The sequence below is a fragment of the Oscarella lobularis genome, chromosome 2, assembly GCF_947507565.1.
Source record: "Oscarella lobularis chromosome 2, ooOscLobu1.1, whole genome shotgun sequence".
Taxonomy (NCBI): Eukaryota; Metazoa; Porifera; class Homoscleromorpha; order Homosclerophorida; family Oscarellidae; genus Oscarella; species Oscarella lobularis.
Genome location: NC_089176.1, coordinates 3,152,741 through 3,173,517, shown reverse-complemented (window position 1 = coordinate 3,173,517; position 20,777 = coordinate 3,152,741). Strand labels below are relative to the sequence as shown.

The following is a 20,777-nucleotide window of genomic DNA, read 5'->3' as shown; positions in this document are numbered from 1 at the left end:
GTGAGAAAAGTGCCGGCAACCAGGCCATTTATGAACACCCCCTCTAAGCCGTACTCACTCGAGCCTAGCGTGAGCCGTGCTTATTGGCAACAATAAGACCTTCGCGATCTTTATACCCAGTGCGCGTACCGAGGCCGAGGCCCCCCATCGCCCTGCCTACGGGCTCCGGCACGGGATTAATCCGTGGGCCGCGCTGATCCAACAACCCGAGACTTGCCTTTTGTCTTCCCCCGAGCCGGTCCGATCAAGAACGAGACGTAGCGAACCACGCCGCATCCACCCTCAGCCGCAACTGAAGGAAAATCGGTGTGCGTTTCGCTTTTGAACAGCGTAGCCCCACCCAGCGCGCTCATTGGTTCGTTGTGGTCACGTGGGGATAATTTACCACTCTGATTGGTTCCATCCAATAGGCGCGAATTCGTAAACCGGTTTGATTACCGGTTTGGAAGAACAACGCGACAACTTCAAGATGGCGGAGAAGAACCTCATGGTCTACGCGAAGCTCGAAAAACGAGAGAACGACTCCGACGAGTGAATAATTACAGAGAATGACGTGAAATCAAGCGCGCGGCGGCGAATTGGTAGCGCACGTCGATCAAAGATGTCCGCGACGTCGCCACGCAAAGAAAATACGAAGAAATACGAAGAAAGAGGAGCTTAGCCGACGTCAAAAAGCTTCATTTTGTCCTAGGAAAAGAGAAAGAAGCTCGATTTCGAAGTGGGCGAAGAAGAACGTCGAGTTCGTCGGAGTCAGAAGACGACGATACACACGGTTTCAGGCAGAAAACGATCGTTGGATGCAGCGCAATCATTTGTTTCAAGTTGTACGGGCGAGGAGATCGAGGACGAAGGTTCGTGCAATTTTAATTAATTAATTAATTAAATAATTTTAATCAGGTAACAGGTGCCGACGAGAAGAAGCCAACGAGACTAAAGGATTTCGAAAGGGAACAATTGCTCCGAAAAGGAAGGTTTGAAAAACTATTTTTCAATTAACGGAGCCAGTGAATTAAAGCACGAACCATAGATGGTTGAACCCTCCAAACAAGCGCATGCGCCACTATGGTTTCTCTTCTGCTGACGGGCGGCGGAGGTTTTCTCGGTAGTCGCGTGTTGAAAACGATAATCGACGAGTGTGAACCAAGCGAGCTATGTCGCGTCCGACTTTTGGATCTCTCCTATCCCGCCGAGCGAAAATTCGACTCCAATTTCTCGCCGATCGTCGTCGAACGCGTCGTCGGCGACGTCACCGATCGAGAAACGGTTCAAAGAGCCGTGAAGGGCACGCAAGTGGTCATTCACTGCGCTTCACAGCTTCCCAATCACACGTCGGCGACGGAAGCTGAGGAATGGAGTCGCTACGGCACGGTCAACGTAGACGGCACACGAAACGTCGTTGGTTAGTGTAGGTGGAGAAACGTCACGATGATGATGACGTCACCTGGTGGTAACGGTTAGTCGGATAAATAGTATTTCTAGAATGCTGCACCGAGGAAGAGTCGGTGCGCTGCCTCATCTATTCGAGCTCGGCGGGGGGCGGTTACAACTCGAAAGGATGCATTCGACATGGAAGAAACGGACAATTGCTATCCGAGAGAAAGCGATCTCAATGAAGGGATATACGGCATAACGAAACAGAGAGCAGAAAAAATCGTTCTACGCTCGAACAGCGATCGATTAACCACAATAGCACTTCGCTTCACCACGGTTTACGGCGAGGGCGATAGTCGCATGATACGAGTCATTGAGTCGTCCGCCCTGTTCGGACGGTTCATGATGCGAATATCCAATGTGCATAATGTCTTGCAGTTTACGTACGTTGGCAATGTCGCTTGGGCTCACTTGTGCGCGATGCGCGCGCTGTTGCGCGGTGGAGACACAAGCGGCGGCAAAGCGTTTTTTATCACTGATGATACTCCACTTTCGTCGGTCGAGTTTTTTGAGCCCATTATAACTCGTTTGGGTTATCAATATTTGCCAATTGGAATTCCTCTGCGTGTCGAGTCCTTTAGTAAGTCTTCGGACTTCGCCCTCTTTCAAGCGGAGTATGATTGACACGGGGTTTGTTAATAGTCACACGTTTTGCAGAAAAAGAGCTGAAACGCTTCTTCAATACCGGCCTCTGTTTTCTTATGAAGAGAGCAAAGAAAGAACCTTGGCATCAATAGAACTTTATCATCACGGCATCATGGTTAGTATATGGACTTCTGCATGAGTGTGCAGCAAATTTTGGTGTCCACTCCTCACTTCATTTATTTACCGGCGGTTAGTCACGTTAGCCTAATAGATTTACTGAGCTGTGCAGTCAGAAAGGATTATGTTATAATTATGACTCGGACGTTTTCCATGCCGTTGATTTTGTTCCTAATCTGCTAGTCAGTGACGAGTTAGCTAGACGATTTATCAGCTTCAGTTTGGATCTGTGCCTACAGTGACCAATTTTCAAGACCGGACTGTGAAAATAAATTATTCGTGACGTCATCTTTCCACGCCTGCGCACAGTGCGCAGCCAAATACTAGAGAATGTGGAAGGAACTACTGCTTCGCCATTTTGACGCGCTAAGGAACGCTCTAGCCGAAGAATCCTCTTTACACATTTTGGACCAGCTGCTAAAAGAGACGCTCATCACGCAGAGCGAATTTGACGAACTTCGCGAAAGATCTTTCATGGATCGAGCCGCTCGTCTTCTACAAGAGATACTGCCGGCAAAGGGCGATCGCGCCTACGATCGCTTTCGAATACTTCTTCAGAAATCGGAGAAACTGGCGTGGATCGCCAAGCGCTACATGCCTCCGCGCAAGCCGGAAAAGCTGCCCGCAGCACAAGCAGGCGAGCAGCTCATTGAGCGTGGAATGCGTTCACATTAAACTATTTTGACGTTCTCTAGAGTCAAAATTGTTTCCAGCGAGCGATTTTCACTACGACGACGAAAAAGACTACATCGGAAGCGGGGGCTCAGCGGAAATATTTCGAGCTATGATGGCTCATTCGGGCCGTATTGTCGCTGCGAAGGTGTTTCTCCAAGGCCAGCGCCTGCCTGATAAGTGAGTACTGTACGACGCCTACTCTGTAGAGAAAGGATTTGATAGTCGCCCATACCTTTTCTTCCCAACGCGGCTTTGTGTAGGGACTTCCGTCAGTTTGAGCGAGAGGCAAAAATTCTCTCGTCATTCAAAGATGATCATCCTAATATCGTTCGCCTTGTTGGCGTGTGCACTGAGCAAAAGCGCGGCATCTTGCTGTTGGAATTTGTCGAAGGTGGGGATCTTCATAGTTTACTCCACGACGATCCGCAAAATCGAGATGTGGAGTCATGGCGCGTGCGCTTGAGCATGGCTCTAGACATTGCTACGGGCATGGACTACCTATACTCGCTCAGTCCACCCGTACACCATCTCGATTTGAAGCCTAAAAATATATTAGTCAATAAAGGGATACCAGGTGAATACCAGTGCAAGGCAAGTGGGTGTACCGATTCTTGTAGCATTGCTGGAGAGCTTTCTTTTGAGATTAGATTACTGATTTTGGTCTGGCGCTAACTCATCGGGTTACGACACGTCATGCCCAATCCAGAAGGAAGTCGGCAGCGGGCACCACCCTGTACATGGCTCCAGAAAGACTAAATGAAGATGGCTTTGATTTGATAGAAATTGTTACCAATCATCCGGAAAAGGCCGTCAAACTTGACGTGTACAGGTCAGAAAGACTTTTATTGACAGTTCTTGGCTCAAACAATTAATCTTTATTTATTACAGTTTTGGAATTATTCTTTATGAATTGAGAGAACGAAAAGAACCTTCTTCAGGTTGCAGAAAGATGTTTTCTGAATTGCGCTAGACGTTCTACGTGTAGATCTGGATGATGTGGTCCGTTATCGAATTAAAGAGAACATACTTCTTCCAGCGTCTTCACATAATGACAGTTATGATAGTCTTTTGCGACGATGTGCTGGGAAGTCCTTTTTTAAAAGGCCAACTTTTGGAGGTGCGTTTCAATGGCTCTTTGACTTGCTTCAAGCTGTTTTTTTGCATGTAGAGGCCTTGATTGAACTGCAAGGAATTTTCTCAACTATTGTCACCTCAGTAGAGGCAGACAAAGAAGAGTCAAGAAAATTTGAGTTGGGAGATGTATCAAGAAGCACAGGTTTTTAGTTTTCTCTGACGCAGCAAATCTATCATGTTTTGTTTTGATCGTTTAGCACCCTATCTTCAGCATTCTAAGCGAATGCCTCTCCGGGTTTCTTCAAGTAAGTATCTCTTCTTTCAAGCAATTGGGCTTGTCTGATTGTTTTTTAGCCCCAGATCACGTATCAACATTCAATAGAGCTGAAACAGCAAGAGCAGCGGCTGTTGTTAAAAGCCGAAGTTTGCCACCTTTGTCTGGTTAGATTGGTGTGGTTTCTACTCTTGCTCCTAGCTGCCACATTGATTGCAGGGTATAGTGAAAATGAAATGAAATCTTTCTTTCGATGGTCTTCAGGTGAGAATTAGTTCTTCCTAAAACGGTGTTTATTGAATCACCTAACTGTCAAATTAAGGGCCCCATGATCCTACAAGTTCAGCAGAATCAGAAAACAGTGATGGATTGGTGTTTGAGGTGAGCAGCGCATGTGAGATTTTCTTTTATGGGTAGTAGAGGAATCTTTACATGAGGTCGAAGAAGACTCTTTCGCTGAAGGAATCACGTCAGCTGCACGCTTTTGTGGTGCAGATGATGTGCACACTAGTCTTTCTTTTGAAGAAGAGACGTCAGGTTATCATCCTTCAGGTAGGAGTAAATCAAACGTGGAATCCATTTATACTAAAAAGCTTCGTACAGCTGAAAAGCGTTTTCCCGCTCCTTGCCTTGCAAAAAGTGAACCATCTACTCCTACTTGTGCTGCATCTGGGCAAAGTATAATAGGCATAGTAGACGATAAGTCTTCAAGCTCACTTTAGTCTTTAGGGAATCTAAGAAGACTTTCCGTGCCACTGGAGTCCTCTTTTGATGCAGATGCTATTGCCTCTCATTCCTCTAATTCATCGCTTCTTCAATCTTCGCTCCCTTCCGTAAATTTGACCTTTAGGTGCACTTTGTCTGCTTATTGTTCACTTCCGCTCAGATTGAGGAGAGGTCGGAAATATCTTTTCCCTTGCTCAGTGATCTTCCCAAAATGCGATGGGGTGAACTGAGTCAAGTCTGTCAAACTCACGGTTTTAGCAGCGAGCCTGGTTTTCACGACGTCAAGGATGAGAGTAGCCTTCGAAAATTTGTAGAGGAGTGTATCATGAAAAGGCAAGTCAGCTCCTGTTGTCCCCTTGACAAAGTAAGAAAATGTGAATTCCAAGATTCTCATTCTGAGAAGTCTTGTCTGCAAAGATTGCCTCCAAAGTTGAAACTTGTATTCTTCATATTGGGAAGAAACGAAGCGACTTCGTTGCTCTTATGAAAGAAGCAAAACAATCAGCTATGAACAATTACGATTTACAAGAAATAGAAAATGAAGCTATTGAAGATTTTGATCAGCTGGTTAAAGACGTAACTGAGCAAATACCGACGGTTATGATTTTAGGTAGATCAGTCGTTATTAGGCAGTAACTTTAGAAGAATAATGTTGCATTAACTAGGCTGCGGCTCTGCTGGTGTAACGACTACTCTAAATTGTCTGCTTGGAGAGGAAATTTTGTCAAGGGACGTTGGCTCGTCGGCTCCGGCTTGTGAAATTGTTTACGGAGAAGAGAAACGCTTTAAGGTTGTAGTGAATGTCGAGGGGCGAGAAGTTGTTAAAAAGGACAAGAGTCTTCAAGACGGCGATGCTGTTGACGTTCTTAGACAATGTCTCAAAGATATTTCCGGCGGCGGCGGGCATCAATCTTCCCGGGCGGCAAGACGACAGCGGGATCCCAACGAATACAAAGTAATCATTTTCTGGCCTTCTTTTACTCTAAAGGTAAACAAACGTCGGGTGTATGAGTGACTTTTCACGTTCTGATTTACCCGTGCAGCACATTAGACTGGTTGATGCTCCCAATCCACTGGGATATGTTGCTGTTGAACCGTCTGTTAGTGGTTTCATCTTTGTCCTTGACACATCGCCTTCCAAAGACGTGATTGAACAGGTGAGCAAGTGAGCCTTGCCTTTGCTGCGTACTTTCAAGTGAGATATATCTAGGCGAAGCGTTTGTATGATTCTGTGTCTGCCACATTTGACACTTTTCCTATTGCTGTCTTGTTTGTTCTGAACAAATGGGACCAGTTTAAACTTAGCTGTTCTGCCCTAGAGAAACAGGAGCAGTTTCTTGAGACTGTTTTTGAAGGCATTGCAGCACTGGGGCCAGCTTTTCAGAAAGAGAATTTTGTGACATTCTCAGCCATAGAGGCCTGTTTTAACCTTCAATGCAGGCGTGAAATGACGAAAGAGCTGTCTTGCCTGTGCGAAGCAAAAAGCAATATCGTTCCCAGATGGATTGAAGTTTTTCTGCTCAGAAAACTAAGGTACTTTAGTTGTGTGGTACATGATAACTGTCCCTCTTAATTTTTGGACAAAATAGTGACGTCTTTCATCACTTGGCTCACGCAAAACGGAGTCAGGAAAACCAAGTGAAAAAACTTGAATTTGAAAGAAAAGGTAATTGGAGCGTCAAAAAATTTCCGCTTGAAGTAAAGAAAGAGATTGAAGAACTTGCATCGGCTTTGGTGAAGTCAAATATTCTAATGAAAGAGTGTGATTGGAATAGCAAAACAGACCTCGAGCAAACAGCCGCAGACGAAAAAAATTTGGATGCGTTAATGAGACTACGGCTGTGCAGAACTATAATCAATTCAGCTGAATTTGACTCCTTTCATCAATGGTTGGCGAGCAAAGCACTTTGGGCCAGCCAATTTAACGAGATTTACCTGATGCAGACCTTATCCTTGAATAATTCTCACGTTGGTCAAGCAGCTTCGGTCGTTTTCAAAGACGTGAATTTTCAAATTCCTTTTCCTATGATGAACTTTATTGTTGGCCTATTAGGTTTCAGGAAAAAATTTGAAAACGCTTATCGTCAGCTAGCTGAAAAGTGCTGTCAGTCATCAGTGACAGTCCTGTACCCAATGGTTTTTAACATTGTAACAGCGATTTTTGATACAGCTGAATTAGCACTCAAGCACAATTTACCGGAAATGAAAACTGTTGACAAACGCGGCATCATCGAGGAGAGTAGAAAGAGCGTTAGAGAAATGACATCATTGGCAAACAATGTAGCCATGTACATGCTCTCAACCAGCGCTGCAAACGAGCTTTCAGACGAATCGTTTCTTTCGTCGGAGAAGACTTTCTCTGACTTGGTTATAAGACAAGAGACGATAAAAGTGTACGGCTGCTGCGGTTTCAAACTGAAAGGACGACTTACTTCGTCAAATGCAGCAGATCTGCTGGAAGATATTCTTCTCTGCAGGTACAGCACTGCGGCTTTAAATGTTTAGTACTCTGAATGCATTAATGTCTTTACTTTTAGAAAGTTGAAACACGAGCACGTTCTCAAGTTTCTTGGATCTGCTTTGCTATCATCCAGTTCTGACGAACTCAATCAATCAGTGGGCGTCGCGTTTGAGTGGCACGGCCATAAGACACTCGCGGAAGAGATCTTTGAGTCTTCTTCGTTTTCCTGTTCTGATGAATTGGAGAGATTTGAGAAAACTCAAACGTTTGTTCAGCAGTTACTGGAGGCTCTGATCTACCTGCACTCAAGGAAAAAGATTTTGTTAGCTTTGAATCCTAATGACGTTATGGTATAAGCTCAAGTTCCTCAGATCAATTAAGTGATTCATTAATTTAATGTTTCACAGGTAACAGAAGAAGGACATTTGAAAGTCTTGCCTATAGTGGAAGTTCCCAACTGGAATGAAATTCCATTGCACACCTCCGTCCCTTACCTAGCTCCGGAAGTTGTACGTCAATCTCTTGTAGATGCATCAGCAGACATGTTCAGCTTGGGAATTATTGTCTGGGAAATGTGGAGTCAAAGGAGAGTATATTATGTCAAGTTAATGTGTGATTTAGATTCAAAGGGCTTTGAGAGAATGGCTTGTCTTGGCCTTGGGGTACCTCCCGCCGATTTTAAACTGCCTAAAGAACCAGATGAGATGGATTCACTAACTTCTACAACATCAGCAGATTGTGCCACTCCTCTTCTTCTAAATCCCAAGCTTTCTGTGCTAGAAAGTTTTGTTAAAAAGTGCTGTAGTCTATTGAGGAGAGATAGGCCTTGTCCTAAAGACGCTCTCGAAACTATTACTAATTTTCCGTAACAAGGGTATTTTGTAATTTATAAGTTTTTGTACGTGTAGGCAAAATCTGTTTCCCAAAAATTCAACCTGTGTTGGCTTAGTTAAACTTGAGGAAGGTAAGGTGGGAGAAGGGAAGTGAAGCGTTCTTGCAATTTTTGGCCGCGTCTAACGCGGTGGATCATCATTCAGTGCTGATGTTTTTATCAATGTGTACAGTCAATACAGCAATTGTAAAAAGCACTACTCCGATCTGTGGTTTTATGCACGCAATAAAAAAAAATCAAGTAAAATAAGTCATTATAAAAAACTCCATATAGCTCTCGTTACTAGAGCCTGAAGCCAGTGCACACGTCTATCATCTCTTTGAAAGGTATTAGAATCAAGTACTTCAGCGTATGAAAACAAATGATGGTGTTCCTAGAAAATTGACATATAGAAAACATCATCTCGCTGAACTTTGGAACTCACCTTAGCAAGGCTTTCACGAAGCGTCTCGTTTTTCGTAACAATTCCAAATTGCATCTCAAGATCTCGACTGACGGACCGATGACCTAGAAAAATCCTGCTCCATAAGGTATGCCAACTGTCTACCTCTATGTATACCAAAATTGGAGGACCCTATTAGCGTCATATCAGGCAGTGCAGAACCTGGTAAATAGTACCAAAGGCCTAAAATCGATTAATCGTTTCCACTGTAACACCAAAGTACATCATATGTATAACCTTTAGCGTGGAATGTCCACTTGTCACGACTAAACTCTTCCAAATATATTCTGTCTAAATTTTCGCTACAACTAATCTGTTCATAAAACCACTTTGCAATATGTATATACGCATAAGGAACGTGCCCAGCTGCGCCACGAGCTCCAAGAAACCCATTAGCCTAAAAGGTCACTACTAAAAAGAAAAATAATTGTATTTTTGATATTAGGTACTTGTGGCGAAGCCGTGAGCACTCGATACGCTGCCTTTGATTTCATCAAAAGATCAACGTATTCATCGGTGAGGTTCAGATATCCCGTTGCAAGCGACAACGACGAACCGGGATCCGTTCCCTCGAGGAGAGCGCGCGTCGCCATCTGATCGTGCCGCAGGTCGTAGAGTCCCATCTGCACGAGAGGACATATCCACGTGTCGGACGTCTTTGGAATGCCGCGCGTCGCCGCCACTTCCGATTCCAAAACGTCACATATGGAATCTTTCATCGACTGTCTGTATGCGTCCTTGGAAAGAAAAGCGAGCGGATCGGCGATTTCAGAATCCATTGCGAGAGTTCCGTCCTTCTGAAGTCGATACGAGTGAGCGGCGACGACGTCGACGATTCTCGCGCAAAAATCGGCCAATCGGGGCGCGTCGGAAACAACGATATATCGATCCTGACGATTCGTAAAATAATCCTCGCTCAAATTGGCGCTAAAAATTCAAACAAAAAGAATTATGACGTCACAAATCAAAACCGTTTAATTAATAATTTATGACGTCAAAAATCCTAACCCCGTTAAAAGAAGCGTGTCGTCGAAAACGAGCGCCTTCATGTGCTGGAGACCGAGCGTCTCCTTGAATTTATTAGGCAGAAGCCGTTTGACAATGCGAAGCATGTTGGGCGTGTGATAGAGCGAGACGGTCACGCGGTCGGGGCGGCGACGTAGAAGTGGCTCGAGTAGGGTGCGCGAATTCTCCGTCATCGTCGCCTTTTCGCCGCTTCCGCCGCCGCCGCTGGCGCGCGAACCGCGAATGCAATCGAGTAGAACGTCGACGCGAGTCGTCGGCGATTCCTCGAGGCGACGCGCTATGCTGTCGACCTATAAAAGACGACGGGTATTGAAATTGAGAGCGGATTTCGCTCTGACGCACGAGTTCGCGTTCGCGGATGCCCGTGCCGAGGTAGAGTGACGCGAGAAGAATGCGACGTTTCGCCGTTGCGATGTTCGTCTACAAAACAGGTCTTTCTCTCTCTGCTTCCTATTCGGAACGTTAGGCACGCACTTTTAGTTCGTCGTAGAACTCGGATGGATCTCGTAGGACGCGAATCTTCGTTGCGTCGACTGGGTAGATGGGGCCGTGGGCGGTGATTGTATCAAGAAGGGATTCGCAGTTTGTCATGGTCGTTCGGTAGGATGGATACGATCTCGAAGGGGTGAACAGGTTCGTTGCAATGAGCCGTCGCGCTGCCAACTTCATAAAGGCAAGTCGCTTTTGTGTATTCACGTGCGCGAGCACGTGCCAAAGCACGTGGCTACAGTACTGTAGTATGACTACATATCCTGCGTTCTTGGAAAAGAGGAAATGTCTATCATCGATCCAGAATTGTTTGTTCAGATCTCCATAATCTACGCATCTTGACAAAAAACCAATAGATTCGCATTTTTATTAAATCTGTAGTCACGTGATCAATTGATCTTTCCCTAGTTACGGTGGTTTACGTTGTGGGCAAATGTGTCCGTGATGCACGATCCAAGTCCTCTTTGGGCCTACGACGAAGAACTAGAGAAGGAAAGTCGTCGAGCGGCTCTTCGCGATGCAATCGAGCGAAAGCGAGCCGCTCATCGACGTAAGAAGGAGCACGGAGAAAGGAAACGATCGCATTCCTTGCGTCTAGCACACGAAGTCGGCTCGATCGAATCGCTGAACGCAAAAATTAGCAATTTAGAGAAGGAACTGAAATGCCACAGCGTCCTGCTGGTCGTCGACTCTTACTCGAAAATAAGAGGAATGTCAGGAATGTCAGTAAACGGTAAACGGCGAATCTTACAGTATTTTGTCTTCGATTGATCGAGAATTGCTTGATAGACAAAGACGAGAGAGAAATGAGTCATTTTGCCAGCGTTTTTTCAACAAAAATGGGTACGATATTTAGATCCACATAGCCAAAATTATAAATTATTCTTCAAATTGCAGCAATGGAGTCAGCAAAGGTGGAAAAACCGTCAACAGCAAACGTACGGGCAAAGACTACGTACAGCTCTCAAGTATAAAATCTGTCTGTCTCTAGAAACGTGCACCAGATCAAAAGAGCTCTTCTGAGCCCGTGCTAGTCGAGGTAACATTGTACACGTCTTTCTTACGTGTCTCCTTTACTTGTATATCTGTCTAGCTGGCTGTCTTTCCCGGGTACAGCGACGAGGGCCCTACCCCTTTGCCTGGAGTCCTTCAGGCACGCAAGCAGCTCCAACTCGTGATTCAAGCCCAGACCGATTTGCATAAAAAAGCAAGTTCTACTTAATTTCTCCACATGCGTACTTACAGTCATTCGAGTCCTCCTTAGCCTTCTTTCAAGGCAGAGTGGGAGAGGTTGTTTCTCTGCGAGTTTTCAGTGTCAATTTTTATTGATTGTTTCTGGTGGTACTTTCTCCAAAGATTCCAGGTAAAAAATCGCGTAGGGAACTATTTATAATTACAGCGTTGCAACGTACACAATGCAGCCTAACCAGTCAGTACAAGACAAGCTATTCCACCGAACCGCCTTCAACTACGTTGCATTTCTGAGACTTCCAATAGAACCCAAATTCAAAGAACCATTTCTTACGGTCCGTGTGCAAGAGTGCAGTGTGTAAGAAATGGCATTTGTGGTGTCTGTTTTGTAGCGATATGCTGACAGCATCGCCCAGGCCATTTATCACACGTTCTGCGTCGCGTATCCGACGTCCTACAAGCGATTCGGAGAAGACTTTAGAAATGGCTTGTGCAGCTTTGTCTCCCTGTGGATGACAGGTAAAATTAGACCTCTAAATTTATATTGTGTATATAAATAAATGGTGGCTGACTTTATCAGGGATTCAGCCTGTTCCGAGAACGTGGCTCAAGTGGAATTTTGATTTACTCGAACCGGTCAACATGTTCAAACTGATTGCTGATCAAGAGAAGAGCAAAGAAACGAACCTGGTCAAAGCAAGAGGTAGATTTGCCTAACGAAATATTGCTTTATCTGATTTCTCACAATGTAGGCCAAGATTTGGCTCAGTTTCTCGGCTTAAAAGAGGAGTCGACGGTCTCTGCGTCCACATCGCATGTGATGGACGATCAATCGCAGCCACCAGAGTCTACGTCAACAGCCACGAAGGATAAGATGGACGCATCGGCTATCAGTGTTGAAGTCGGCACTGCCAGTAAGGTTCAAAAGCCTTCGGCTCAGAGGAGCAGGATTCAGCAGAAGAAGAAGACAAAGGAGGTACGGATTCTTGTCTCTTTTATCTTTTGGGGGCACTAAGCTATTACTGTCTATAGTCTTGTCCTGCTGGCCGAGGGCCAGATTTTGATCGTTTCCTGTTTAATTTGAATGGGCACAGTCCGTTGGTTTCGTACTACGGAAAAGTCATCAGAATGGCGCCGGACACGGAAGTGGTCCAGCTGGTGCAGCGAACGCAGATCACAAAGCTACCGCCATATCCCTTTCAATTTTTTTAGACATGAATAGAAGTATATTTAGTTGTTCTTTTTCTTGACTCTACACCTTACGCTAAACGCTCCTACATACAAGGACGTCTTGCACGAGTCATTCCAGAATGTTCGAGACACCAAAGCTGGTTGTCAGAGGTGAGGTTTCGAATCTAATACAATTGGTCCTCCAGTCTGTAATGATAGCGCTTCGTTTAGCCTATGGAAGTCGATTGCTCAAGACAGACACAAAATACACGTGCGACACGCCGTCGAATCGGTGCGAGACAGAAAACGAGCGGCCAAGCTTCTCGCCCAACAGAAGGAAGTCAAACGACTGAGCAATCTGCTCACAGTCGAACTGCTAGTACGTGAAAGAAGACAGTCAGGTGTTCAGATGCAAGAGAACGATTTTCCTAGCAACCTCCGTCTGAGACGAAAAAGCCGATTGGTGCCGCGGAGGAAATAGCGCGAGTTCTTGCCAAGCAGGACGTGGACTAAGGTACAGTACACGTGCAGCATTGACAATTTATTCATTAAATAGTAATGAGAGTACCTATACGTGCGCAAACACAGCAATGGCAATTACAGTACAGGGAAACACAAGAACGGAATAGTTTAGCTCATAGATTCTTGACACCAGCAGCAGCAGCAGCAACGTCTAACTATATGCCTTTGAGCTTGGCAATGAGCGCTGCAGCGTCTTTAGGCGTGAAGACCTTCTCGGCGTCAGCATCCGAAATATCAATACCTAAAGAGGAACAGAAGGAAACCGTCAAGATGTGTCACATATTGCATAGGCTGGGCCAAAACAACTAGACTAATTGATTGATGAGTGGCTACAAGAGGACCTCAAGCGACGCAAAAAGAACAGAGAACAGAGACGTCTGTCTCATACATATATATATAAGTGAGTTAGCATAACAATGGTGTAAAAGGACAAAGAAATAATGGGTCGTTCTTTACCGAATTCGTCTTCCAGGGCCATCACAATTTCAACGACGTCCAGACTATCGAGACTCAGATCGTTGAGAAAGTGAGAATCCAAGGTGACCTAATAGCAACATTTTTAAAATATGAAATCATACGTTTAGGGTTCCCGTTTAATTAATTTTCCCCATATAATTTGAATTGCGCTCTACCTTGGCCGGATCGCACTTGTCGAACAGCTTGATGACGTTGAGAGTGCTCGTTTCGACGTCGGCGAGCGTGAGAGGATTTGGCGCTTCGCCAAAACGGCGGAATGGCGCCTTCAGGTGAAAAGGAACGACGAATTGAGGTCGAGCGACCACTGAACGCGAAACTAAGCCGCCGAAAGTTGAGAGCGGTCGGAAAAAACGCGTAGAGGCGACAGAACGACGGGCAAAGCGCAGCAACAAATGAGTCGACATCACGAGAAAGAGATTACCTCCGGGAGCTCGCTATCACGTGTAGACGGCGTGCAAGGTCTTTTTTCACGTTTTCGGAACGCTTTTGCAGACTTTTCTCCTATCAGCACGTAGCTGCTAGAAGTTCTTTGTTGACAGTAGCTACGCAGGCCACGTACTCCTGATAAATGAATTGCAGGCTGCAGACCTCGTACGTCTACGGTACGTGGGCGGCATGCAGGGGCCGGGCCGCACCCTTGAGATGACACGTTGGCAGCATATGGGTTTGCAAGACTCACCTACGAACAAGCTTTTTAGGAAAGATGGGCTCAAAGATGTCGACTTGCTGAGAGGAAAGCTGTCAAATATGACGAGAATTGTACCCTAGAAACACCGAATCTTATTCTCAGAGCGGGCTAGCCTGCAAGCTGGCGTGCAGAGCGTATCCTAAAAAGCTAAAGCCTCAACATCATGGGAAATGTTGGCATGCAACATTAGAATCAGTACAGTAGGCGCGGTTTTATGAGGATATGTATACACCACGTGCCTATAAATTTTGCAAAGCGCACGCGCACAATTCGAAATCAACGGAGAAAAAAATGGATCGCAACCGTCAGCGAGCGTACAAAGCGCGAGGACTTTCTGCCGAGGACCGCCGCTTTCGAAAACACGAAGAGGAACACGATCGGCGTCGAACTAAGCGTCACGACGCTCTGAACGCGCGACGAAACCGCGTTCCGAAGACCCCGCCGAAACGGCACATCGCAACGAGTTCGTTCGCCTTTCGAGCTCTGTTATATTGACGCGCGAGTCTTTCGCTTCAGGATCGACGACCCAGGACGAGGAGAAGAAGGAAAAATCGATGCGCGAACGGCTGGCGGAATTCAAGAAGCGAAAAGAGCTGAAGAAACGACAGGAGGCGATGGAAAAAGCGAAGAAAAAGCCGTTCGTCCTCGTCTCGAAGACGAATACGATTCCAGAAAGACTGGAACCCGTCAAGAAAATCGGGTATAAGAAAAACTCGAAATTGCGCATGACAGATATATTTTGATTTTTACAATTTTTTAGATTCACCTCAGCGACGGTGGACAGCAGAAGACAGGCGATAAGCCTCAGAAACAAGTGTCTAAGAATACATAATTAATTAATTTACTCTTTAGAGATTAATTCTTATTATTTTTAGACCTGCTATGCCGGCTCCTGTTTCCGTCTGGAAAGTCGCGCCGAAATCGTCGAGCCAGTCGACTAGAAGCAAGAAGGCGACGGCTCCAGTCACTCGAAAAGAGCAGAAACAAATTAAAACTACACCTACTGAAACAAAGGCGATTTTGAATGTTGGATTTTTACAAATTAATTCAATTAACGCGCTCTTTTCGCAGAAGTTGACGACGCCAAAAAGTAAAACTGGGTCGTCGTTTGAATTCGGAAAAGGATTTTCGCCTTTTGTGTTCGCATTCACGGCACCTCCTCTCCCTTCCGCCGCTTCACCCGTGAAAGAACTGGAAACGGTGACAGAGACGGAGACAGAGACGGAAACGGAAACGGAAGAGGAATCTCCTACTACTAAACTTGCTGGCGTGAACCATTTCCGACAAATCGTTCGCAAAAAGGCGGATCAAATTAGCGTTGCTTGCGCGACGTGGTCAAACTACTTAGAGACGGATATCCCAGAGCAAGGTTTTTAATTAATTGAAATTTTGAGGAATTGTTCACCACTGCGTTATTTATTTTTTTGTTCAGGCTGCGAAATGATTCGGGCTGCTGTCGGAAAAGCGCAGCTTCTGCTTCGAAAGAAGTTCCCGTTTTTCGAAAAACTCTGTGATGACGCAGAGGTACGCGCGCTCGACTTTCTATTATTAATTAAAGGCGTTTCATTTTTTTTGTTTTCAAGAATGTTGACATTGATAAGGAAGTGACTCTCGACGATCTCCAGGGCTATTGGGACATGATCGAGGGCCAAATTGAAGACATCGACAAGCAGTTTGCAAAGATCCAGAAGACGCAGCTCAACGGCTGGGAGAGGGAGATGACTCCTGTTCGTCAAAAGAAAGTCAAGAAGACAAGGAAGGTGACGTGTGTATATTATATAATAATCAAATGGCTTTTTATTTACAACCTGGTTTTGTTACAGAAAACACCGTGTCCAATCAGGCGAAGCACAAGACTTCATTCACGATTGCTATCGGCTAAGAAGAAGATGTTAGCCATGAAAGAAGAGGCTTCCTCTGGTGGTGTTGTCGTGAGTAGAGAGTGCTCTTTGTATTGTGATTGAGAGGCGGAATTTTTTTGCATCAGATTTTTGCTCAGAAAGCTCATACAGATGATTCTGCAGCAGCAGCAGTGGCGCCAATGCCAGTTGAAAACGATTTGAAGACTCCACCACCACCTACAGTACGTTTATAGGAAACATGACGACTGCACGTGCTTTTATATGTACTTTATTTTAGTTGAGCAGCGATGACGACGACGAGGGCCAAACTCCTCCGCCACTGAAGTGGCCGTCTAGCGCAAAATCCAAGAGTAAGAGACGAAGTCAGAGGCAACTAATTATCAGGGTGAGATACACGTTCTTATGGTGCTCTCTTTGTTTTGGACCTGACTGGTGTTCTTTTTTGTGCAGCAAAAACTGCTTGAAAAGACTCCCTTGTCATTGAAATTTGAGGTAAGGAATAGGAGTTGCGTACTGCGTATTGGGCTAGGCTAATAGTGATTATTTTAGCGTGCAAGGCTGTCCCTCCAATCGTCAACTGTAAGGAAAGAGATATAACTGTACATCTTTTGTATATGGGAGTGTGTGATAGTCAAAGAAGAGACTTTCCCGCAGTCAGAAGAAGAAGGGCTCGACAGCTAAGCAGCGCGTTTTATTTGATGAAGATGAGCAGACGATGGATGCAGTAAGACTCAAATGAAAGCTAAATGATTGATTTAATAATACCACGGATGCTAGACTTCGCCGATAGAGGAAGATCAGCCAGCTGTTCTACCGCAATCCTACTTGATGCCGACGTCTAGCGGCACTGGAGGAAATATTGAGCCCGACTCTCTGGAGGAAGAGGAGGAAGAGGAGAACGGGATTGGTTCACTTGTGAACGTCATGGAAGAATTCAAGTTCTGCTCGGATAATCGTCGTCGCACCAGGCGATCAAATCTGATGTGCTTTACACCTCGTCGCCAGTTGAGGCGAACGACGAAGGCCCATTCTGAGTAAGACTCTCAGGATAGAAAATATGTGGTTTTTAATTAGTTTTTCAATTAGGTTCAAGTCTTCTGATTCCTCATAAGACGTCGTAGTTTCAGTTCTCACAGTTTTCCTACACTACAGACAGTAGTGCACTTGCTAAGTAGTGTACGTGTTAGTTTAGATTCCTGCTTATGAAAATTTAGTGCAAGTGGCATCATAAATATTCTCCTAACATCTGTGGTGGCAAATCGTGGCGGCATTTATCAGAAGACTAACGCGCGTAAGATGTCACGCGAGATACTTCGTGTACGCGCATGTGCTCTTCACCAGAGAAGAAATGGATCCGAAAGACGAAGCAAAGTTCGACCAAGCGTTTCTCTCCGTCCTGGCGGAGATAAATCAGATCGAACCGTTTTTTGACCACATATTCAACTTCCTGTATCGACGATCGGACTTCTATCGAATCATGCGTCACGATCGCGACTACATGGGCTTTCGTCCGGGTCAAGCCGAAGAGATGGTGACCAAAGTAAGCGATAGCATCCACGAAACAAACGTCGCGACTTCAACCGAGCGATGAATCGAGAACATTCTATCGCGTAGGCGTGGCCAGCCGAAGACCTCCGCCATTTTTTACGAAAAAGCATATTAGAAGTAGAGCATTTGAGAGAGTCAATTCAAAGTTTACCCGGACGAGATTTTCGTTTTTGACGTAGAAATGCCTCTATAAGATGATTTAGCCTAAAAGGACCTGAAACCGCTTACAGAGAGATTAGAACACATCCATTAGAATCTTTGTATTGATTTAGTTGGCGGTGTCAATACGTGTATAGAGAGACTTACTAATCAGCCTTCTCTTTACTAGTATTTCCGTAAGTACCAGCGATGGGCTCGCGACGCAGACGAGCTGCGTTCCCAGCAGGGCATTCACGAAGAATTACCAGCGGAAAAAGACTTCAGATCGCCTTCCGAAGTCGCCGCCGCCATGAAAAAAGCGACCGACGCCGCCGTCACCGCCGCCGCCGCCGCCGAAGCGCCCAAAGCAAGATTCACTCAACTATCGCCGGAACAGACAGCGGCCGTCGCGAAACAGGTGGCCGCGTCGAGGTCCGTCCCGGTGCAAGTCGAAGCCTATAACGGCGGCGTGACGGAAAACTACATCTGGTCTCAAACGCTTTCGGATATCGACATCAAAGTGCCGCTGCCCAAGGGAACGAAAGCGCGCGATTTGGACGTGGAGATCGGTTTGCAGCGGCTCCGCGTGGCGCTCAAGAAGCCGCCGCCGAAGCCGACGACCGAAGAGGGACGCGAGTGGCCGCAGGTGCTGATGGACGGGCCGCTTTTCTATAGGGTAAAGGCGAACGAGTCGATGTGGAGCGTGGACGGGAGCACGGTCCAGATCAACTTGGAGAAGAGCGAGGAGCGCATGTGGAAGTGCATCATCGAGGGCGACAAGGAAATCGATCTGACCAAGGTCGACACGTCGCGGCACATACACGATTTCGATCAGGAGACGCAGTCCGCCTTTGAACGCGTCATGTACGATCATCGACAGAAATTGCAAGGAAAGCCAACCATTGAACAGCAGGTATATGCAGTAGTTTTGAAGAGAGAAGCCTAATCTCTAATCTATTGATTAACTAACTGGTGCGTTCTTTATCAGAAAGCGTACGATGTTCTGAAAGTTGCCTGGGACGCCGAAGGGTCTCCTTTCAAGGGAACGCCGTTTGACCCTACAAGAGTTAACGTTCACACGTCGTCGTCGTCCGGCTACGTGCCAACTGTTTACGATAAAAGCTAAGTGGTGCCTGATTGCGTGCGTGCCTGCAGGTTTTGAGCTGGACAGTAGTAGTGAAAACCCCCTTTTTTTTATTGTGTTCATTCCTATAAAAATTGTGAGGAGCGTGGTCCAATAAATACCCAGCTAGCGTCTTTTCTTTGAATAGTGTGACAAGCCTAACTACTTAACTACTGTAGATGTCCCGCAACGAGTCGAGTTTTGATGTGACTTCATCATAGTCGAGATAACAACCCTGCAAATATCTGAGAAAAAAAGGACTAAGATCTATCTATAACGTTTTTTTTTTCTAACTCGCCTTCTCGTTTTCTTTGGATCGTAGCCGGTGCGCCCGTGTAGAATTCGTCGATTGCAGAATGTGACTAGATCTCCCTCTTCCAGTTTGAACCGCACATCCACGGATCCGTCGCGCAACTTGGCAACGAAAGTCCTAGAAACCAATACGACATAAGAAAAGCCAACGCCTGTCGTATGTCTCACTTGTACGACGCAAAGAAGGGCACGATTGAATCACGCGGTATGTCCGACGTGTTCAGAGTATCGTTATTTACGTGAATCTCTTCGACATTGCCACAGGGGTCGGTGCATATGATTGGCACATGGTAGCAATACTTTCTCTATATAAAAGAAGTCGCAGCTGAGCCGATTAGAATTGTCAGCACTTACGCCGTATGTACGAAGAGTGAAATTTACCGGAAGCGACGTCAAAATGTGAAAAGCAGACGGATGGTTTTCGCGCAGCCACCCAGCAGCAGCGAACCCGTCAGCAAAATGAGATGTACCTTGATCTGGAGGTCCTTTTGACTCCAGGCAATGGAGCATTTGAAATCCGGGCGATTTCTCGCGATAATTCAAATCCGTGTGAAGATCGAGCGCTTGGCTGGTATAAGCAAAATGAGAGGCAACGTCTTCCGGTTCGGCAATGACGTCAAACAATTGTCCGAAGATGGTTTCTTTGACGTAAGCTATTCGTTCGGCAAATAGCCGCAACGTGTCCTTCACGGGAGGAACACCTAAAGTTTTAGCTAGATGCATATCCTCTCTGAGTCTCAGTCTACACACCCTTCACAATAGCGAACCCGTAGTCCTGCAGACCTAACATCCACTTGTACAGATCCACGTCACTTTTCATGACGCTGTCGTAGCGCGCTGTCGGCAGCGAATCGACGCGCAGAGCTCTCCACAGACGGGGCCCTTTTAGGGCTCTCCGGAGTCTCTCCAGTCTCGCCTTCTTTTCGACGCACTCGCGCAGCCTAGACTCTCCGCCCGTTTTCTACAAGATCTACTATAGCGTCTAATGTACCAATCGCCGTCGTAGACGCTTTGATGGTTGTCGTTCATCCATGTTATCTTTAGTTTGCCAGCGTCACTAAGAGCAACGTCTGTGAAAGCGATGTCGAGTGGAATAGACGCCGAATCGACGAGATTTTGCTCTGTTGTTGGATTACGGCACTTGGGACACCAACACTGGTCTCTCAGCTGAATAAAAGCCAAAGGTAGCCTATCTACGCGTAGAGTTGGAGGTGTCGCGACGCGTCGGTGGCTTTACCCAGACATTCGGAAATGCGTGCGTTGTACCGTCGTTCCATGTGACGTTCAGCTCGCGCAACTGCGTACTTGAAACCGCCTGTTCGATTCGCGTCCCACTCGGGATCGACGCGAACGGGCGCGAACGAACCGGGACCCTTAGAGCCACCGAGAGAAAACGCGTAGTGCACCCAGTTTTGCTCCAGAATCGAACTGCTGTACGCATCATACTCTGGCTATGAGCAAGTATGCATACACGGTCACGCGACCACGCAGGGA

At 46.1% G+C, this 20,777-nt stretch overlaps 8 protein-coding genes across 9 annotated transcripts; 5 read left to right on the top strand and 3 right to left on the bottom strand.

Moving 5' to 3' along the window:
• Positions 1–1,062: 1,062 nt before the first annotated feature.
• LOC136200033 (uncharacterized) lies at positions 1,063–2,055 on the top strand. Its single transcript, XM_065990361.1, has 2 exons — positions 1,063–1,374; positions 1,480–2,055. The coding sequence occupies exons 1-2, from the start codon at positions 1,063–1,065 to the stop codon at positions 2,053–2,055; spliced, it is 888 nt and encodes a 295-aa protein (XP_065846433.1).
• Positions 2,056–2,499: 444 nt separating this feature from the next.
• Positions 2,500–8,488, top strand: LOC136184138 (uncharacterized). 2 transcript variants are annotated; one of them, XM_065970982.1, is made up of 22 exons: positions 2,500–2,830; positions 2,889–3,045; positions 3,129–3,459; positions 3,516–3,697; positions 3,757–3,806; positions 3,854–3,985; positions 4,037–4,144; positions 4,200–4,247; positions 4,297–4,383; positions 4,436–4,480; positions 4,539–4,597; positions 4,654–4,768; positions 4,820–4,894; positions 4,946–5,049; positions 5,103–5,306; positions 5,360–5,552; positions 5,608–5,930; positions 5,986–6,099; positions 6,153–6,475; positions 6,532–7,419; positions 7,480–7,753; positions 7,811–8,488. In XM_065970982.1, the coding sequence occupies exons 1-22, from the start codon at positions 2,524–2,526 to the stop codon at positions 8,270–8,272; spliced, it is 4,581 nt and encodes a 1,526-aa protein (XP_065827054.1). In that variant the 5' UTR covers positions 2,500–2,523; the 3' UTR covers positions 8,273–8,488. The 2 variants fall into 2 exon arrangements, with proteins under 2 accessions (XP_065827054.1, XP_065827055.1); XM_065970983.1 differs by lacking the exons at positions 7,480–7,753; positions 7,811–8,488 and having other exon boundaries at positions 6,532–6,943; positions 6,996–7,162.
• LOC136184140 (CDP-diacylglycerol--glycerol-3-phosphate 3-phosphatidyltransferase, mitochondrial-like) lies at positions 8,430–10,456 on the bottom strand. The gene is made up of 8 exons (XM_065970985.1): positions 10,238–10,456; positions 10,106–10,183; positions 9,746–10,053; positions 9,187–9,664; positions 8,975–9,134; positions 8,855–8,920; positions 8,720–8,802; positions 8,430–8,668 (listed from the first exon to the last, which is right to left on the bottom strand). Exons 1-8 carry the CDS (start codon positions 10,430–10,432, stop codon positions 8,549–8,551), a joined length of 1,488 nt encoding a protein of 495 aa, XP_065827057.1. The 5' UTR covers positions 10,433–10,456; the 3' UTR covers positions 8,430–8,548.
• A 188-nt stretch (positions 10,457–10,644) lies between these two features.
• On the top strand, positions 10,645–13,519 carry LOC136184139 (protein FAM227A-like). Its single transcript, XM_065970984.1, has 15 exons — positions 10,645–10,802; positions 10,851–10,985; positions 11,042–11,095; positions 11,150–11,190; positions 11,244–11,291; positions 11,346–11,459; positions 11,517–11,615; positions 11,674–11,778; positions 11,836–11,962; positions 12,024–12,146; positions 12,196–12,419; positions 12,476–12,633; positions 12,707–12,784; positions 12,845–12,992; positions 13,046–13,519. Exons 1-15 carry the CDS (start codon positions 10,697–10,699, stop codon positions 13,124–13,126), a joined length of 1,641 nt encoding a protein of 546 aa, XP_065827056.1. The 5' UTR covers positions 10,645–10,696; the 3' UTR covers positions 13,127–13,519.
• On the bottom strand, positions 13,140–14,061 carry LOC136184141 (acyl carrier protein, mitochondrial-like). Its single transcript, XM_065970986.1, has 3 exons — positions 13,768–14,061; positions 13,592–13,679; positions 13,140–13,376 (listed from the first exon to the last, which is right to left on the bottom strand). Exons 1-3 carry the CDS (start codon positions 14,014–14,016, stop codon positions 13,291–13,293), a joined length of 423 nt encoding a protein of 140 aa, XP_065827058.1. The 5' UTR covers positions 14,017–14,061; the 3' UTR covers positions 13,140–13,290.
• Positions 14,062–14,569: 508 nt separating this feature from the next.
• On the top strand, positions 14,570–17,394 carry LOC136184120 (disks large-associated protein 5-like). Its single transcript, XM_065970964.1, has 15 exons — positions 14,570–14,763; positions 14,817–15,000; positions 15,061–15,114; positions 15,176–15,314; positions 15,372–15,669; positions 15,733–15,824; positions 15,884–16,060; positions 16,124–16,231; positions 16,288–16,383; positions 16,440–16,547; positions 16,613–16,654; positions 16,712–16,741; positions 16,794–16,886; positions 16,940–17,196; positions 17,249–17,394. Exons 1-15 carry the CDS (start codon positions 14,592–14,594, stop codon positions 17,271–17,273), a joined length of 1,875 nt encoding a protein of 624 aa, XP_065827036.1. The 5' UTR covers positions 14,570–14,591; the 3' UTR covers positions 17,274–17,394.
• An 81-nt stretch (positions 17,395–17,475) lies between these two features.
• LOC136184074 (nudC domain-containing protein 3-like) lies at positions 17,476–19,116 on the top strand. The gene is made up of 3 exons (XM_065970913.1): positions 17,476–17,702; positions 18,039–18,761; positions 18,837–19,116. The coding sequence occupies exons 1-3, from the start codon at positions 17,511–17,513 to the stop codon at positions 18,972–18,974; spliced, it is 1,053 nt and encodes a 350-aa protein (XP_065826985.1). The 5' UTR covers positions 17,476–17,510; the 3' UTR covers positions 18,975–19,116.
• LOC136184072 (gamma-butyrobetaine dioxygenase-like) lies at positions 19,023–20,745 on the bottom strand. Its single transcript, XM_065970911.1, has 7 exons — positions 20,521–20,745; positions 20,275–20,450; positions 20,034–20,224; positions 19,638–19,984; positions 19,452–19,588; positions 19,270–19,401; positions 19,023–19,216 (listed from the first exon to the last, which is right to left on the bottom strand). Exons 1-7 carry the CDS (start codon positions 20,725–20,727, stop codon positions 19,138–19,140), a joined length of 1,269 nt encoding a protein of 422 aa, XP_065826983.1. The 5' UTR covers positions 20,728–20,745; the 3' UTR covers positions 19,023–19,137.
• Positions 20,746–20,777: the final 32 nt, after the last annotated feature.